Below are 19146 nucleotides of genomic sequence, written 5' to 3' on the forward strand. Positions count from 1 at the left end.
TCAGCTGTCTGGACTGACTGGGGCCAGAGGAGGCTGCCGGGACAAAGATGCACTGAGAGCTGGAGGAGTTCAGCAGGTAAAAGCTGGAGGATTTGACAGCAAGTACAAAGGTCCTGTGGCGGGCTCTGCCTGGTGTGGGGGGGTCTCCCAGAACATCAGTGACAGCTTTGGCTTTTTCCTTGAGGACGGTGGGGAGCCACAGAGGGCTCTGAGCTGGGAGAGCAGGGAACCCCACTGATGTCAAACAGGGCCCTCTGGCTGCAAGATGCAGACCATGGACCGCCAAAGATTGGAGGCAGAAGCAGCGAAGGGGCCACAGCAAGGGTCCAGGAGAGAGGAAGGCAATGCTGGACCAGGGCTGGAAGCAGAGGAGGGGGCAAGGAGTGGGCAGACAAGAGGCAGGCTTAGCAGGAGTTGCAAGAGAGGGTGAGGGAGGAGTTTTGAGGGACCAGAGGGAGCCTGGCTCGCCTACTGTGCAGGAGGTGAATGGGGGAGATGGCACAGACGTACACGCTCTGCAAGGTCCAGGAGGACAAGCATCCTGGTGCCTGGAGAGTGGCTGCCCCAAAGTAGGCCAACCCTCAACCTCCGAGCTCTGCTCAAACTGGCCTCCCCACCAGGAGTACCCACCTCATTTCCCCAGATCACCAGGAGGAGCCCCTCCATCCAGCTGCCTTTGGTGCTCCTCCTACCTGTGCAGTCCTCCCCCTCCCCCACCCCCGTCCCCCAGGGCATCAGCTACACCGTGCTGAGCTCGCCAGGCACGGGCATCTCTGCACTGTCCCCCCCCCCCGCCCCGACCCACCCAGACTGTGCTCACAGCACGCTCACTGGTCTCTGCTGCCCCCTCAGCCCCGCCACCTCCTATGCTCACCTGCCACCCTGCCTCCCCTCACGAGCCTCTCCAGCCACCTGGGCCTTGGTGCCTGCTGTTCCTGCCTAGAACCCAGGCCTCCTCCTCCATCACTTGGTAATGCATCCTGACCGGCAGGTGAAATCACTGCATTTGCATGTTTCCTGCGTCTCCCTCGCTGCTTTGCATGCTTGCTGTGTGTCCCTGCTAGATTCTAACCCCCCGGGCAGGACTGCATGCTTTGTTCATGACTACTCCCAGGCCTCTGCATGTGACCTGGCACAGAACAATTTCTTGGAATGAATAAATGAGGGAACAATTGAGGGAATGAGCAAATGAACCTCCTTCTCCAGCCTTCACACTCCTTCCAGAAGGCCTCCATGATCTCCCACCACTGACGGGGCTCCAGGTGGGTGGTGGAAGAGGTTGGGACTTCCCCGAGATGGGACCCCTTACTCACACACCCTAGACGTCTCTTCTCCACCCTGATTGTGTCTGGCTGCCCGCGCCCCAAGGGTGGGTGGCCTGGATACCTGCTCCTCAGCTCTCTTAGCAGGTGCCACCCAGGTTCCGCCAGCAGCACCCAGCTTTCTCTTTCATGGGGCTCTGGTGGCGCCGTCAATGACAACACCCTCCCTAACCCCCTGGCCTCTGCCCCCAGGGCCCTGCTCCCAGCACATAAGCAATGCTGAGCCTGGTCGCTGTGGGGGTCGGGGCGCCCCCTTTGAAGGGGAAAAAACCACAGACCACTTTTTCTTTAAAGAAAACAAGTTTTATTTTTTATAATCAGAACATTCTAATAAAAATATTATTATAATATTAGCTACCTTTACTTTCTGGGCTTTGACTCTGCACCAGGCGTGCAGCGAAGCCCACGTACGTTAGCCCCGAGGCCTCCCGCGTCCCTGAGGTAGGTCTGAAGGAGCACCCCAGTGCCCCCAACCTTCCGGCCCGCCCGCCCCTCAACTCTCCCCTGCTCCTCCAGGGCGGGGCCCCATCGTGGTGTGGGTGAACCGCCGCCTCCTCTCCCCGAGCTCCCAAGGCAGCCAGACGTGTCTCAGCTCAAACCCGCAGGTTGCATACAGCAGGCGACACTACAGGGGTGGGGACCACCCTGTGCTCTGAGCCTCTATCCTGCCAGCCGGCCGGGACGCGGTGGTCCAGCCCCTCAGCCAGCACCCCCTTCACGGCCTCGGGGAGCGGGCAAAGCTTAAGAAAACTCACTGTCAAGATACCCACCCTCTGAGGAGCTCGGGCTGGCAGACACTTATCAGAAGAACACCACCACCATCTCTTCAGGCGGACGAGCCATCGACCAAAGTGAGTCTCAAAGTCAAAAAAACAGGTTTTGGATTCTTGGCGATTGGAGTCTCCATTGAAAAAATAGACTGAAACTCTGAAATCATCTTAGTAGCAAAACAACGATAAGAAAAAGAGCCGCAGTGCCTTGATGGAACGAACGGACCGTGGCTGGCTGCCCCAGTCGCAGGTCACAGGGGCGCCCTGCTGCACCTGGGAGCCCTGGGGGGTGGGGGGGTGCCCCCAGGCGAACATTTAGATAATGGGAATTCTGGGGGTGGGAGAGCCCCCTACCTGCGGTTCACAGTCATGCAGATGGAGTGACAACAGTCAGTGCACTTCGCCTGATCCTGGGCTTCCCTGGAGTAATAAGGCCTCTCTGAATGGGACCCAGAGGGCGGTCGGGGTTTATGGAGGGTCCAGAAGACCCCGCTGGGTGCTGGAGGGACCGCCTGCGGACTCTAAGGAGTGGGAGGGTGGGGACGGTGCATGTGCGACATTCAGGCTGCTCTTCGATTAGCTTTCGGTCATTCAAGTCCTCTCTCAAGACATGATGTCCCAGGTGTAAAGATCAGTAGTCTCTGGGCCATCCAGGGTGCCGGCGGGGTCCCGCGGGGCCCCCCGAGGTCCAGGGGTGGGTGTGCACCCCTGGACTCGGCCGGCACCCCCCAGCCCGCAGTGATGGGGCTGTGGTCGCAGGCAGGGACAGCCTCACTGCATCCGGTCAGGCTGCAGCTGCGGAGGCTGGTACTGCAGGAAGGTGGTGCCCGCGGGGGCCGCAGCTGAGAGGGCCTGGGGCACGGCGGCCGGGTAGCTGTAGCCCACGAAGCTGGCGGCTGTGGCGGGCGAGGCGGCGTACGGGTACTGGTCATAGGCGGCCGGCGGGTACTGGGCGTAGGCCGGGCTGGCCGGCGTGTACTCGATGTAAGGCGAGGACAGCGGTGGGACCGGGGCGGCCGGGATCACCACGCTGGGCTGGACGATGGCTTGTGGGTAGATGTAGTGGGGGGTCAGCCTGCAGGGCCAAGCAGAGAGGGTCAGGGTCAGGGGACAGAGCAGGGAAACACAGCTGGCTCCAGGGTGGAGTGGATGAGCTGGGACCGCTGGGCGACGCTGTCTCACCCTCCTGTGTCTCCACTTCCTCACCTGTAAAATGGGTGCAGTCTGAGCAATAAGGCTGCTCCCACCGCAGGGCTGTGGCACTGGCCATGCCTACAACTGCACAGTGACCCAGCACTCTCCCCAGCTATCCACAGGGCTCCCAGCTCCCCTCTTCAAGTCTACACTCAAAATATCTCCTCAGCGAACCCCTTCAGGAACCCCCACCCAAACCACCCTACACCCCAAATACCATCCACTCCTGACAGGGGCAACAACATGACCTGGGGGCCGGGGGGAGTTTAAAAATGATTAGCAATTTCAGCACCAGAGCATCAAACCCAGCACAGGCCCTTCTGAGCACAAGTCCCCATGTGATCAGCCAGGCTCCAGGTCCACGAAGCCAGCCCTGTCCCCACCCCCACTTCCCTATTCATCTTCCAGAATCTTGCCATGCCCCCAAGTGACACCCACACGACTTACTTATTTTCCACAGCTGTCTCCCCCCACTAAAACGTCAGCCACCTATGGACTGACAACATAGACCTTGGCCCCCAGCACTGGCTCACTTGCTGAGGGAACAAAGACAATGATGAATCGAACTATAACCAGATGGTGGGACTAAAAGCAGAGATGACGGCCAAGCCTCAGGGACAGGGCTCAGCAGCCCAGTGGCCACGTCTCACCTAAGACTAACTGGTGAACCTTGCCCTAGGGTGGCTCTCATAATTATCCCAGTTTACAACAGAAACACTGGGCTCGGAGGCACCCTGCCCATAGTACCAGAGTGGAGGGAACGGGATGTGGCCCCTGGGCATCAGTCTGAGAGCTGTGACTTGCACCTGGCACTCATCGCACCTGGCAGGCTGCCCACTGTGGGTGCTATGCGTGCCACACACCCAGTCCTCCACCACAGGGGTGATGCCACACACGGCCAAAGGGGAAAGTGAGGCTCAGGAAGGCGCTATCGGCGGGTGCCTGCTCTGCCAGCCAGCGCCGAGCCCCACAGCCAATCTGCAGCACTGCCCACAACAGGGGTGGGCGCAGAGCCACCAGAGGGGGGCATCAGCTCCTCGTCCTCCTCTCAGACCTGCTCGAGGTACACAGGATGGGGCCTCCACACCTGTAACACAGGCCCAGGAACCCCGTCCTGCCGCCCTTCCACTTGAAGAGAAGCTGCTTGGAAAGCAAAAGGCAAGACGTTCCCTCCTGGGAATCCCGCAGGTGGGGCAGCTGGAGGACCGCAAGTGGACATCAAGCGGGGCCGTGGCAGCCAGGTTCCCTCCCCTGCCGGGCCCCTCAGCATCCGGGAGCCCTTACTCCTGAACAAAGACGGGGCTCAGTGGATCCTGGCCGCCCCCTTGGGAACACGGAAAAAGCAGAGGAACACCAGTGTCATCCATCGGGACAAAGCAGCGCCCGAGGTCCCCCAGACCAACCCACAGGGCAGTGGGACAAAGTCCAAGCTCAACCTCAAGCCACTCCCTCTCCACGCGGCCAGGAGAGAAAACCAGGTCACAGAACAGACGTGCTGTTTATGCAAAACTGTTATATTTATACTGAACGGTGATAATGTTCACTAAAAAAATCAGATGTGTGTTTATACCAGTGCTAAGGATGGGTGAGGTGGAATCGTATGAAACTGCCATTTCTACAGGTCCAAAAAGTTGACTGACAGCAACTTTATGAGGCCCGATGTTTTGAATGCAAAGAAAAGGCTGGGAAGGGGGCTATGGAGGGGGCAGGGGGGCGGGCAGTTGGTGCTTGTGGGTCTGAGTATCTCCATGAGGCGAACGGACTCATGGGCACAGTTAAGAGATAAGAAGCACTATTTGCACCAGCCACAAAGGAGAAGCAACCCAAGCTCCCGTCCGAATGGGTTTCTAGACTGCGGTGTGTGCATGCCAAGGAATGTTATTCCGCCATAAAAAGGAGTAACATGCTGACACATACCACCACTGTGTTCATCCTCAAGGATGAACCTTGACGACATGACACTGGGTGAAAGAAGCCAGAAGGGAAAGGCTCCGGACTGCACAATTCCACTCATGGAAACCTACAAAGAAGCTAGTCCAGAGAGAGAGTGGTCATAATGCAGGGGCAAGCAGAAGAGGGGAGGCAGTGCTCTGGGGTCTCCTCCTGGGTGATGCAGAAGTTCTGAATCAGATGGTGGTGATGAACACACAACTCTGTGAAAATGCTTAATGCCCTGCAACGGCAGATTTTAGGTTATGCGTACATTTACCACAGGGCTTCGCTTGTGACTCGGCAGGAGAGAACCTGTCTGCCAATGCAGGAGACACCGGAGACGTGGGTTCAATTCCTGGGTCAAGAAGATTTCCCCTGAGGAGGATATGACAACCCACTCTAGTATTCTTGCCTGGAGAATCCCATGGACAGAGGAGTCCGGTGGGCTACAGTCCACAGGGTTGCAGAGTTGGACAGGACTGAGTGACGGAGCACTCCCTCACACCTTACCACAATAAAGGCACACACACGTAAGAAGCAATCCTGAGCCAGGGGTGAACACCCAGTGAGGGCAGAGCTGAGGTGGGGATGGGTACCACGGCCCTGTGGGCCCAGCAGCAAACACCTCCCTAGGGGTAAGAGCCTGGGCACACCTGGCCAGTCCCAGAGGAGCCCCAGTTGCCCCCAGCCAGGAGGTTCTCACACTGAGGGCCCCCATCCCTGCTATGTGCCCTCCTAGGTGGCAGCACCCCTACGGTTGCCATGGCGACCCACTGCTGCTTGCCAGGAGGCCAGACAGCTTCCTGTAGGAACCTGCACACTGGCCCCAGGCCAAGCTCTCTCTCCCTTATTAGGGGCTTCTGCCGTCCACCCCCTCCTGCCTCTCTGGTGGGAACAAGAGCCCTGAACGGAGTAGGGCCTGGGTTCGAATTCCACCTCCGCCTCCCCAGGCTTCTCCTGTCTGTAGGTGTGCTCTGGGCAAGGACAGCACAGCACAGCTTCACAGCAGCGAGAAGATTACATGGCCCCTGGCCTCTCAGAGGTCGGAATCCAGGAGGAGGAGAGACACGCAAATATGCCAACCCGCGAACCAGAGTCGGGAGTGGTCAGGGGATGCTTCTCGGAGGAGGCAGCTGCTCGGAGCCTGAGCTCCTGATCCATCTCCCTGCCTGGACCTCACATGAGTGGGTGGAGGCTCTACCTGGCACCTTGTCCAGGCCCCTGGATAGGGAAGGGGCTGGGCATTTGGTGCTGACACCAAGACAGAAGAGGGGGCGCACCAACAGTTCCATTTCTTGATATCTAGTCTGCCTACAGGAAATGACCTAAGTGTTTACACAGAAGTATATGAGGACTTGAGAATCCACAGCAAACACGTCCCTTATTTAAAAGTGTATGTCATATGAAGCACATGAGTTGCCTTTTGAGTCTCAGTTTAATAACTTAACAATTTGATAATTTAATCAATTGGTAACAATGGAAACAGTGCCATCTATTTCACAAGATTGTGATAATTTCAAAAGCTATCATATATTTAAAAAAACAGGCAGAAAAAAAAAACAAGAAACTAATACCTGATCAACCTGCGTATATTTCTTGGGTACCCACTATGTGACAGACACTTTCTTTTCACCTTCATGGAGCACTTGTATTTTCAGTCTAATTATTAAATTAAAAAAGAGGGGCCCCAGCTGTCCAGACCCCTCCCTAAACAGAAGCCAATGGAGACAAGACTGAGCAGGTCTCGGAGCAGTGCTCCGGACATTCCAGCACATTCCTGAGGGTGAGGCTCTGGAAGTTTTGAGCCCAGAACTTCTCCCAACACAGGCAGGGACACCCCTGCTTCAGAGAGCGGACAGCCAACTCTGATGGGGTCTGGGAACCTGCATCCAACAGGCCCCCGGGGACGCAGGTACACACTGCACTGCAGAAGTACCGCCCAGACCAGGCACAAGCTGTCGGCGCAGATGTTCCCAGGGCGCTGAAATGGCAGGATTCTGGCCATGCCTGCCGCAAGGCTGCCGGCCAGGAAAGCCGGCATGTTCACCAGGTTTCCGACACTCAGCATCGTGGGGAGCATGGAGCTGCAGCATGCTCAGACATGGTGGGCGAGTAAGCTTCAGGTTGGGAGGAAAGGGGTTCCCGTTTCCTGGCCTGTGGGGACATTTTAAATCTGCATCTGTTCATCTGTGTCCCTCAAGCACCCTGTCCCACCCTTCACTCTGAAAAGCCAAAGATAATATACAAAGCATTCCACAGCCAGAAAATAGGTGCTGATGTTGCCCCATTTCTCAGGAAAACTTAGGCTCCAAGAGGCCAAGGGACTGGCAGTCACACAGCCAGAAGACAAGAGCAGGGCTCTGCTGCTGCGCAAGCCCTGCCAAGCCAAGGGGGAGGAAGCTGTGAAGCTCCCCCCAAACAGGGGCTGGGCCCCTCAGATCTGCATTCAAGTTACAGAGCTTCCACGAGCCTCAGTTTTCCCATCTGTAAAACGGGTCTGGCAGAAGCTGACCTCAGGGCTTGAGAGCAGAGACCCTCCACCCGACCAGCATTTCTCAGCCACAGTGACTTCACCCCAGGGGTCACTCAGCATCAATATGACATTCCTGTTTGTCACCTGGCGGGTAGGGAGTGGCATTGGCAGCCAGCGGTGGAGGCTGGGGACGCTGCTAACATTCCACAGTGCACAGGACAGTCCCCCCACAAAGAATCCTCTGGCATCATGCTGAGGTCAAGACCTGCTGTCAACTACAAGGCAAAAGGTCAATACAAGGAGTCCTTACCACTGCTCCAACCAGACACCCACACCGAGGGCTGGGAAGGAGGCCAGGTGGGAACCAAGGAGCTGAGCTGGCACGTGAACACAAACACGCAGGAATGAACACACACACACACACATATGCACCCACCAGAATCTCCAGTGAGAAGGAAAACCCAGCCAAACCAGCAGCTGGCCCCGTCTGAGCACAGCCCCCTGGGTCCCTCCCCAGGCCTACACACTATGAAAGGGGGGCGTCTCAGACACCTGGCACTAGGACACAGGGTGCCCAGCGGGTTCCTTGGTGCCCCACCTACTCCCCAGAAAGGTCAGGTGCTGCCGGCCTCCACGTACTCCATCTATAGGCTTCTGAAAAGGGCACAGGCTTGGCATGTTCTGTCCCCAGACTGGACATGCTTCTCTGTGCAAAGGGCCTTTGCACCTGCTGTTCCCGCGGCTGGCAGGCTCCTTCCCACAGCTCAGTCACCTCCACAGAGGCCTTCCCTGACCACCACCCCCTCACCTCCTGCCCACCGCTGGCCATACTTCCTTCCTACAGCCTCAAACCACTTTGTCATCCATCTGTCTTCCCGAGGGCAGGGACATGGCCTGGACCGCTTGGTCCCCAGCACCTAGCCAGCACCAGCTGAGAGCCAAGGGCCTGGCTGGCACTGGGTGGAAAAGGGGCTTCCTCCAGGGCCCTGCTGCTTTCTGGGCTGGGAGTCTCGGCCCTCGGAAGGCAGCAGAAGCAGCAGCCTGACCTGGAACGGCCTCTAGGGCCAGCACAGCTCTGCTCGGCAACTCACACCATGAACCCTGGGGAGGCAAGAACCACAGCCTCCGTTCAAGTCTCACCCTGCACCTGTCAGCCTCAGGGCTGTCCTGGGGGCTTGGACTGGCCCCTGTCTGTGCCCCCAGGAACCTCAGCAGCACCAATGACCCCTCCTCCTCGAGCCTGAGGGAGGGCAAGAACATCCCACCCAGCCAGGACAGACAGAAGGCCCTCCCAGCCCAGCCCCATGGAGGGTAGACCAGAGACCCGGAGGGAAAAGCAAATCAGCAAGCAGGACAGTTAGTGGGTCAGAACCTAAAAATCAGGTGACCCAATGCCCAGGCCAGGACCTGGGCTAAACAAACCCACAAAACCCCAGACTGTGGGAAGTGGAGGGGGCTACAGTCGTCCAGGTTCAAAAGGCCAGACCATCCTGGAGGGGCACATGCTCAGGCTGAGGAGCCCCTGCTGAAAGGGTGATGGCAGAGATCTCTGCCTGGACCTGTGCGCCCAGAGTGAGCAGCTCCCAGCCAGGAGTGACCCAGCTGTCTCGGGCCGATGGAGACCGGGGTGTAGGACTGAGAACCCCAAGTCTGGATCTTGGCCACGGCTGCCCCAGCCCCTCGGCCCTCTCGGGCCTGTTTCCCTGTTGTAAACCAAGGGTGACACAGAGCGCGACACAGCCTCCCCTGGACCCCTGGTGGCAGAAGTCTAGGGGTCTGATCAGCAGGGTCTGGGGACTCCTGGGCAGTCGGGGGTGGAGGGGGGCAGCCGAGGGAGCTGGCGCCAGGAGACAGACGACCTCACACCCCACACACTCAGAGCGAAACTCACAGCGCAAAGGGATGGGTTGCCGTCCCAGGCGCTCACTCTGTGAACGCACGGTCACCCTCGAAAATAAAAATAAAAAAGGCAAATGAGCCCATTTCACTTTTTCTGTTCCCTGGAGGTTTGGCCTGATGGGCTGGAGAAGTCGGCAGCTGCTGGGGTACAACTCATGATTCTCAGGCCAGGGAGGGGGCCCCCCAGGACTTCCCAGATGGGGGCCTCCAGGCTCTCTGGGGCCAGTGGATCAGAGCAGGTGCGATGCGTCTCCCGTGGGGCAGTGACAGGCCCTGGCTTGGCCTCTCCACCAGAACCTGTCCAAGCCCAAACGCTGGCTCTTCCCCCTAGACTGCAGCCTCCCCTCACTGCCAAGGCCCATCGAACTGCCGTGAGCTCAGGCCCAATGTCCTGGAATCCTCCTGGACTCCCTTCTTTCTCACGTTCTTTAAATGTCCACAGAATCCCACAACTCCATAACCCTGTACTGGTCCAGGGGCTCACCATGCCCCCAGTGGTTCAGGCCCACCCAGCAGCCGGAGACGCTCTAAAGATGCAAGTGACTCGGCCCTCACATGCTCAGGGCCCACGGTAGCCCCACATGACTCAGAGTAAAACCCAAATGCCCCCACTGGACCACTAAGGCCCTATGTGAGCTGAGGCCACCCTGCTGGGTCTGTGACTCCCCTCAATCTCCCACTTCCTCCCACGGGTCATACCAGCCTCCCGTCAGCCGCTCCCTTCCCCCAGGAGCACCTGTCACCACCTCTGCCAAAGAAAGTTCTGTAATCACAAGCAGGACCAGGGTTCCCTTCATCCCAACCTGCCACAAACTGGCAAAAGTCCTTTGAACAAACTGAATGAATGAGCAGGGCTTCCTCCCCACCCCTGACGTGCGAGGGGTCAGGAGAATGATCCCGGCGCCCCCCAGCACTCTGCAGAGTGCTCATCACATCCACGCAGCAGCCAGGGAAACAGAGACTCGACGAGAAAAGGTCATCACAAGAACAAGGAGGCCCCCAGGCAAGTCATGGGGCTCCCAGCCTCCCCACACAGCCTCCTCCCGCTGCAGCGTGAAGGGCCTGCCCGCCTGGGAGCGCCCCCCGCCACTCCTCCCCACCGATGGGGCCAGGATGCCCGCGTCAGCCTGAGCATGGTCAGGCTTCTCCCCTTGGCCCGAGACTTCCGGACGAGGCCCTGCAGCCCTCAGCACAGGGTCCCTCCTGCCAGGGCCAGCGCGGCTGGCGGGGAGCTTGCCCTTGGATGAGAACCCAAGAACCACCCGGAGGCCGGTGTCTGTTACAGCAGACGGCGACAAACAACAGGTGTGCACGGGTGCCCGCGGGGAGGGCCACGCGCCGGCCCACGCCTCGCTCCAGTGAGAGCTAAACAGGAAGCAACGGGGTGGGGAGGGGCAGGACCACCCCAGACACCCTGAAAGTAAAAACAAGCCATGTGATGCCACACAGGGAGGGTACTGGCTTCCTCTCTGCCCGCCCCCTGCCCCCCGCAAAGCCTCCACTCTGACCTCACTTCCTGCCACACCTCCAAGGTGCTGGCCCCCACCCCCCTAACCCTCCGCCCAGGTGCTGGCCCTTATTCTAGGCACCGCAACTACCCCTGGCTTTATTTATGTCATATCATGACATAACAAGGCTCTCCAGGTACAGTACCGGAGGCCCCCTCAGTGTCCCCAGTGGTGACGTCTCATAACACAACATGCCACCAAGCCCAAGAGTCCATAGCAGGCATGCTGCTCTTAGCTGGCTCCAGGCCTTGCTCTGATTTCACCATCTGGAGGTGTCCTAGGGTGCAAGTCTGTGACTGCCATACTCGCAGATCATCCTTCCTACCCTTACATCACGACAGAGGACTGTCCTGCCCCCACGAGGCCTCTTGCCAGCCAGCTGCTCTGTCCAGCTGCACCCATCACATGTGCAGATGGATTTCGAATGGTCTGGCATCCCTGCCAGAAAGCGAGACGGAGAACCAACCACGTCTTTCAAAGTATCCAGCAGGTGTTCAATAAATACTCGAGGAACAAAGCATTCTGGGAACAGCTCATTCCCTTCTGCCCAGTCCTGCGTGCTACACGCTTTTGAGAAACAGACATCTTCCTGTCATGCTATGGCCCCCCCCGACCCTGGGGACCCAGACACTCCACTCAGACCCCCTGGCTGGGCAGATAACCACGACTTGATGACAACAAGGGCAGCGGGTCTCGACCTGGGCATTGGGGACCATCACAGAGACGGAGCAGGGGCCCGGAAACCTTCAGCCAAATGTAGTGTGAAGGTGCCGAGGGAGGAGACCCTGGGCCCTGGTCAGTTCTGGGGGTTCTGGCTCTGCCTTGTCCAAGAGCTAGCCAGACAGCGGTGCTGGGGCCTCGGGGAAGGAGGGAGGGTGCTGGAGCCCCCGACTCAGGCTTTAGTGCCTGTGCCACGCACAGTCAGCTCTGGCGAGTTTCCCCGCACCCAGCATCTGCACAGGTGGAGGGGACAACAGACTGTGGCCGAGCCACTGTGAGATGAATCACTGCACCGGTCTTCCCGTGGGCCCGGCCCTCACTGCACAGTTCTGCACCAGGCACGGGTCCATCCCTACTCAGCCCGGTGAGGTGGCGCTGACACGGTCCCCACCCTGCAGATGGGGAGAAGGGGGTGGGCCTGACCCCGAGCTCAGTTAGGCCCCCGGGGCCTCGCTCCGACACGAAGCCTGCCTGACACCCAACGGACACAGGACCCTGTCCTGTCATCTGGGCCTGAGGGCTTGGCCTGCTCCCGGCACTGAGTGGGGCTCGTGGTGGACAGGTGTGGAGCCACAGTGAGGCCCCCTTAAGAAGTTAGGGTGGAGGGAGGTGAGCCTAGAGAAACAGGTAACCCTTCAAAAATACCCCAAGGAGAGGCTCCCAGCGCAGTCGGGCCCAGGACACACCTCAGCTCCTATGGCCCTCAGGCCCAGCCTGGACAGACAGCTGGCTGTCAAACAGCCCTGACACCGGCCAAGAAGCCCCTTCCAAGCCAGATCCGACACTCTGCCTGGACCCGTGCCTGTAGGCTCCTGACTGTCCTACCCGGTGGGCCGCTCAGCTGGGTGGTCTCTGGCTGTAGTTGTTTCCCCCTGAGACTGGCCACTTGCCACCTCCCAAAGAAGTCTTCTCCAGACCCAAGCCTCAGCCCCACGGAGTGAATGTGACGGAAATGTCCCACTCGAGATAGATCCGGAAAGACCCTGTTCTTGAAGAAAAGATAAACCGGGGAGGAGGAACCCAAGCAGAAAACAGAATGTCAAAGTCCTTTGGCAGATCTTCCCACACTGATGTTTATGACCTGGCCAGGCGAGGATTCCGCAGTAGCTGAGCCTGGGAGTTGGGGGTCTGGGGTCTTTGGAGCTGCCCCGGGCACAGGAGCGGGGCCGGAAAGACTGGGGAAAGTTCCGCCGGGCAGGAGAGGGGTTAACGGGTTCGCAAACTCTGGGCTGCCCGGGCCTCCCTGCCAGCCTGGAGCTGACACAACTGACCGCTGAGTCAGGCCCGACCGGGCTCCTGGGCCCGATTGTTTGTAAAGACAAAAGGGACGCTGACAGCCCAAGTCTCCAGCCAGGCAGGCGGGCGCTGGGAGGAGACAGCTGACCCCGAAAGCCTGGCCGAGGCCCCTCCTGCCCATGGGTCTCAGAGCAGCCTGGTGGGAGGCGACCATCCACCAGCCGCTGGAAAACGCAGAGCTGGACCGTCCCTCCAACCCCAAGCTTGTGCCTGTTTGTCGACTGTCCTTCCACCCCTTGGCAACCAACAAATAGAGCCTCTGCATCGTCATTGGTCTTAAATGGCCGGCCAGCAGATTCAGTTACAAAACACTATCGCCGGCGCTCAGAAGCATGTGGCAGTAAGATCTGAGTGACCCCTGACCACCCTCCTGTGGGCGGCACTCTGAGGACTGTGAGGGAAGCCGTCTGGGCACCCTTCCCACCTCCCACCCCAGAGAGCAGGGGCTGAGAGCAGAGGCCCAGAGCCAGCTCGTGGAGGTTCAAGTCCCCTCACTTCAGCCACCCTGGATGGGTCGTTAACTGTTTTTAACCTCTCTCTGCCCGTTTCCTCACCTATGAGGGAGGGATGATGTCCATTCCAACCTCAGAGAAGTGCCACGAGGGTGTGGAGCACCTAGCCCCATAAGCCAGCATTGCCTTGTGTCGTTATTATTCCCATTTTCCAGATGAGGAAACGGAAGGCTCAGGAAGACATCACTTAGCAAGGAGGATCCCACTGGTAAAGTGACAAAGCCAGGATCTGAACCCAGGTCCGCAGGCTCCAGAGTCTCAAGTATCAGGACTCTGAGACTCAGTCCCAAAAGCAGCTGTGATGGGTCAGAACAGAGCCCAGGCCCAAGCGGAAAGCCACGGAGGCATTTTAAGCAGAGAGCTGCGTGTGCTCAAGGCTCACACCCGGATCTCAGTGCTAGCCCCTGTCCCAGCCCCTGCCCCAGGGAACAGAACCAGGACTGTGAAAAGTGAGAAACGCCCTCCCCGTGTGGCCTGAACCCAAACAGGAAGAACCTGGGTGACAGCAGGAAGATGGGGGTGTCCCCAAACACCTTCCAAGACGCCTACAGACACAGATGAAGCAGATCCTAGGGTGGGAAGAAAACCAGAGCCCCCTACTCCCGGCTGCCCTCCAGGCTTCCTCCCAGGACACACAGGCACCAGGCCCACACACAGTCTCTGACCCACAAGGGGGCGGGGGCACAGGACAGCCACAGAAACTGCCTGTCAGGGCAAGGAGCCCCGAATCATGGCCAACCTGCTCAGTCCCCCCGAGCCCAGCTCCCAACTTGCTCCAAAGCCTGGTCCACACCACCCCAGTGAGCCAGGGGAGCAATCAAATAAGTCTCTGGGGCAGACAGACACACACACTTTTGCAACTTTCAACACAGAACACAGGGCCTGGAATCTGATCTCTGATAAGCTTAAGAAGTTCTACCATCCTAAAAGGGGCTGCCCTTTCTATAAATGGTCCCCCAACACAAACCCCTCATCGTAATCAGCACATTCCCCACACCAGGGCATAGAGCCGACATCAGTCATGGGGCTGAGAAGTCAGCCAGTACGGCAGGCTCCTTTGTGCACCTAAAGTTTGTGTCCTTTCCCAAGCAGCTACCAGGCCTTATTAGATGCTTTAAAAAAAAAAAGAAGAAGAAGGCCCTTTTCGGGTGGAGGAGGGTGGGACACTCTACTCCAAAGCATGTTAGACAAAAGGCCCACAGGCTGAGCCCACTCGGGCGGAGACATCTGGCCCTGATTCCAGCTCACCTGCTGCAGCTTCACAAACACCGGACCGGTTGGCAGTGACCTGCTGCCGCCATCTGTTGGGCACCGGAGCAGGTCAGAGAGGCGCCCTCAGAAGAGCCTGGTCCGGTTCCTGGTCGGCAAACACTTCCAGCATGCTCAGCTACCTGCCTGGCCTCCGCCCACAGAACTCAGAGGTGCTATCACTATCCCATTTTACAGGTGAGGAAACCGAGGCACACAACCAATCAGGGGAAGCTAGGACCTGAATTCAGGCCCATGTTCCCCATCTCTCTTCAGTGTGGCCTTTGCTGGAGGCAGAGAAATGCAATCTGCCTTCTCTCCCTTCTCCCAGCTGAACCCCTCCCACTCCCACAACACAATCACACTTCTGAAAGATTGGAGCAAGTGACAGGTCTCAGACAGAGAAAGGGAGCTGCAGACAGCACCACCAATGCCAGAGGGTCAGCAGTCCTGGGATAAGAGGCTCCCTCAGACTGAGGGCCACCTGCACGGGCAGACCCAGGAAGCCCACGGCCCCCTGGCCTAGTCTCCAAGGGCTGTGCGCCCCCCGGCCCCAGCCGGCCACGTCCACTCACCCATAAGTCCGCTGGATCAAAGTGGGGGGCACCTGCTGCACGCCGATGGCAAAGCCTAAAATGAGAGACCAGTTAGGGAGGGGCCCAGCCTCACCCAGGGAAGACTCCCACAGCCCTCCACCTCTAGTCCAAAGGGGCAAACAGCTTCCTCTCCCCTTCTGGCCATCTCCACCTGAACCCCAGAACTCCCAGCCAAAGGGGGCCCACGGAGCTGAGGGGCAGCAGCCACTGGGCTTGCGTTCTCCCGACCTCCAGCTCTGGGACCCACTTCCTCCCTCCGGTGAGGACAGCTGACAAGCGGGTGACCTGCCCTCCTCGCCGTGTCCCACTGGCACATGCCGCCGGAGGAAGGGGTTTGACTTCTGAGCTGGGGGATGACTGCCCTGTGATGGCTCTCTTGGAGCACATGACAGCCGACTGTTACTCCTGGAGCAGGGCAGTGGGGGGGGGGGGGGGGGGGGGGACTCTTCCACCCCACAGAGAGCGAGGCTGAATATAGCAACCTGAAGCACAGGGAAGGAAAGCACGACTCTCACCCGTCTGGAGGCTGCGCGGCTTGGCACCCAGATAGGCCAAGTTCACGTTTGCCTTGCGACCATCGATGTTGGGGTTAGGGTCTTTGCAAGCCCTCTCAGCGGCTGCACGGTCGGCCATGGTCACCTGGAGGCGCACAGAGGCATCAGGGGCTTCCCCGGAAGGTGGGGGAAGCAGAGAGTGGGCTCTAGAGCCCAGGCACCCCCGGCATTCACCTCCCCTGACCCCAGGTGCCCGCTACCCAAGGCATCTGCCCAGCCCCCGTCCAGCCTAGGCCACCTCACCCCAAAGCTGCCCCTGGACCCCAGCTCCTCCCTCCGAGTTCAAGTGCTAAGAAACGCGGCCTTGAAGGGCAAAAACAATCCCCGGGGACTACAGCAAATCCGAAGGGAAAGAGGGGTCCTGGCGTGGCCTACCCGGCGCGTGGGGACCACCAATTTCCTCACGGGAGGGGTTTGGGGACACCCTAGTTAGAAAAGGAGTTAAGTGTCTTCAAGCCAACTCTGACTTAGGTTGTTTGGGATGTCTGTGGGAGTTGCTAGAAAATAAAACACGGGTTGCTCAAAGGCTCCTAAGTGCCCCAGGGTGAAGCCCTGTTCCTCGCTCGCTTGTTGCTCCAGGAAGTGCCGAAAAGTAGCCGGCTGTCCCCAAAACCTCTCCACAAACTTAGAAGAGTCCTAATTGAACAGAGCGGCTCTCCCTTTTAAAGCCGGCGTGGCGTGGGGGCAGGGAGACGGGGGCAGGACCGGCTGCAGCCCGAGAAGGGTCAGCAGGTGCCGAGCCGGCGGGAGGCGCCCGGGGCTGGCGTGCGCCCGCCGCTTAACTCAGCGCCCTGGCCGCGATAAGTGCGGGGCGGGAGCGCCCGGCCGCGGGGCCACTTACGAAGCCGTATCCGCGAGACTTGCCCGTCTGGCGGTCGGTGATGACCACGGCCTCCTCGATGTCCCCGAAGCCCTCGAAGTACTTCCTGAGCGAGGCGTCGGTAGTATGGTAGGGCAGGCCGCCCACGAAAATCTTGGTGAACGTGGTGTCCTTCTGCGAGCCGTGCATGGCGCCGGGGGCGGCCGGGGGCCGCGAGAAGCCCGCGCTCGGGGCGCACGGCGCGGGCTGCAGCAGCATGGGGGGCGCCCCGCCGCCTACGGACTCGGGCCGCGTGGGGCTGCGCTCATTGGGGGCGGTGGCGGGGCGAGCGCGGCAGCGGGGGCGCCGGTTTAGCCGCCAGGCCCTTCCACGCGCCGGCCGCTCCCGCCGTGCGCGCCTCGCCTCGCTGCGCTGCGCTGCGCTGCGCTCCTGCCGGCGTTGCGGGCACTCTGCGCCTCAACGCCGGCCCCCGGGCTTTGTAGTCGGCCCCGCCCCCGGCCCATCTAGGCCCCGCCCTATAAAACCAGCCCCGCCCCCATCCTCAGCCCCGCCCCGTCCCGGGCGCGCGAGGAGCGCCGGGAAGCGTAGTCCAGGCCCCGCCCCACCGCGCCCCACGTGAGGTGGGGAAGTACTTGGAGCAGAGCGCGGGCTTGCGGAGGGGGCACATTCCGGTTTTCTAGGGCACCTGTTTAGTGCTCGCTGGGTTCTGGGCCCCTCTCCTCGTGGAGAGCACAGTCTAGCGAATCAGATGTACACGATTCAGATCATGTTTAGTGAGACCGCGTTTCTCCCAGTGCTACCTCCAGTGCAACAACATATTGAAGGTGAAATGATTTTTGTCTTTACGCACAGGTGCTAAGTAGCTTCAGTAGTGTCCCACTCTTTGTGACCGCCACGGACTATAGCCTGCCAGGTTCCCCTGTCCTTGGAATTCTCTAGACAAGAATACTGGAGTGGGTTGCCATGCCCTGTTCCAGGAGATCTTTCCAATCCACAGACTGAACCCTCATCTCTTAGGTCTTCTGCACTGGCAGGCAGGTTCTTTACCACTAGAACCACCTGTGAAGCCCCGTTTGTCGAGTGTGTGTGTGTGTGCGTGTGTGTGTGTGTGTGTGGACTATATACATGAATATAATTAGTTCGAGGAATTTTAGAGTGTGTGGGTGTGTGGTCTATACAGACGAATATAATTCATTCAAGGACTATTTATTAGGGTGCGGGGGATGCAGAAATACACAGAACACACTCTAGCCCCACCAAGCCACTGTGAACAAGACAGATAATTAAACGGGTTCAGTTCAGTTGCTCAGTTTTGTCCGACTCTTTGCAACCCCATCAACTGCAGCATGCCAGGCTTCCCTGTCCATCACCAACTTCCAGAGGTTGCTCAAACTCATATCCATTGAGTCAGTGATGCCTTCCAACCATCTCATCCTCTGTCTTCCCTTTTTCCTCCTGCCTTTGCTCTTTCCCAGCATCAATCTTTTCCAATGAGTCAGTTCTTTGCATCAGGTGGCCAAAGTATTGGAGTGTGAACTTCAGCATCAGTCCTCCCAAGGAATATTAAGGACTGATTTCCTTTAGGCTTGACTGGTTTGATCTCCTTGCAGCCCAAGGGACTCTCAAGAGTCTTCTCCAACACCACAGTTCAAAAGCATCAATTCTTTGGCACTCAGCTTTCTTTATAATCCAAATCTCTCCCATCCCTACGTAACTACTGGAAAAACCATAGCTTTCACTAGACGGGCCTTTGTCCGGAAAGTAATGTCTCTGCTTTTTAATTATACAATATATTACCCATTAGGAAATAAATCAGGGCACTGCCAGCCAGGAGTGGCCAGAGTGGTCCCGGAAGCCCCTCTGATAAGGTGATTGGGCAGGGGAAGTAATTCTGGCCTCATTAAAAGCCCATCCCGGTGTTCGGGATTCCTCCATCTCTGTCGGCAACCTCTGGGGCAGAGCAAACAGAATGGGCAGTGCTATTCCCTTTGTCCCTTCTCCAAACATAGGGACAGGCCCACCCCTGGGACTCTGGAGCAAGACCTGCTGCAGAATTGTCAAGGCCGCTTGTTCAAAGTTACTAGGAACTTCCTATCTGACCAGAGCACTGAACACAAGGCCCCGGCACCAGCATCCCCCACCAGTGGGTCACACGGCTATGCAGAGCCAGGCCCTGAGGGTCTCAACCCCTCCACATGTCCAGGCACCAGCATTGGGATGTCCTGTGCAGTGGACATTAAGCCATCAGCCACTGTGGCCACCTGACTACACCCTGAGGGGATTCAGGTTGGGGCGGGGACAG

General features: G+C 58.7%; 1 protein-coding gene across 2 annotated transcripts; it reads right to left on the minus strand.

Annotated features, from left to right (window-relative positions):
• Nucleotides 1-1603: 1603 nt before the first annotated feature.
• RBM38 (RNA binding motif protein 38) lies at nt 1604-17299 on the minus strand. 2 transcript variants are annotated; one of them, XM_020905204.2, is made up of 4 exons: nt 16866-17298; nt 15986-16109; nt 15450-15504; nt 1604-3167 (listed from the first exon to the last, which is right to left on the minus strand). In XM_020905204.2, exons 1-4 carry the CDS (start codon nt 17100-17102, stop codon nt 2864-2866), a joined length of 720 nt encoding a protein of 239 aa, XP_020760863.1. In that variant the 5' UTR covers nt 17103-17298; the 3' UTR covers nt 1604-2863. The 2 variants fall into 2 exon arrangements, with proteins under 2 accessions (XP_020760863.1, XP_020760864.1); XM_020905205.2 differs by lacking the exon at nt 1604-3167 and adding an exon at nt 3174-3298 and having other exon boundaries at nt 16866-17299.
• Between the last annotated feature and the right edge of the window lie 1847 nt (nt 17300-19146).

The sequence above is a fragment of the Odocoileus virginianus genome, chromosome 9, assembly GCF_023699985.2.
Source record: "Odocoileus virginianus isolate 20LAN1187 ecotype Illinois chromosome 9, Ovbor_1.2, whole genome shotgun sequence".
Classification (NCBI taxonomy): Eukaryota; Metazoa; Chordata; class Mammalia; order Artiodactyla; family Cervidae; genus Odocoileus; species Odocoileus virginianus.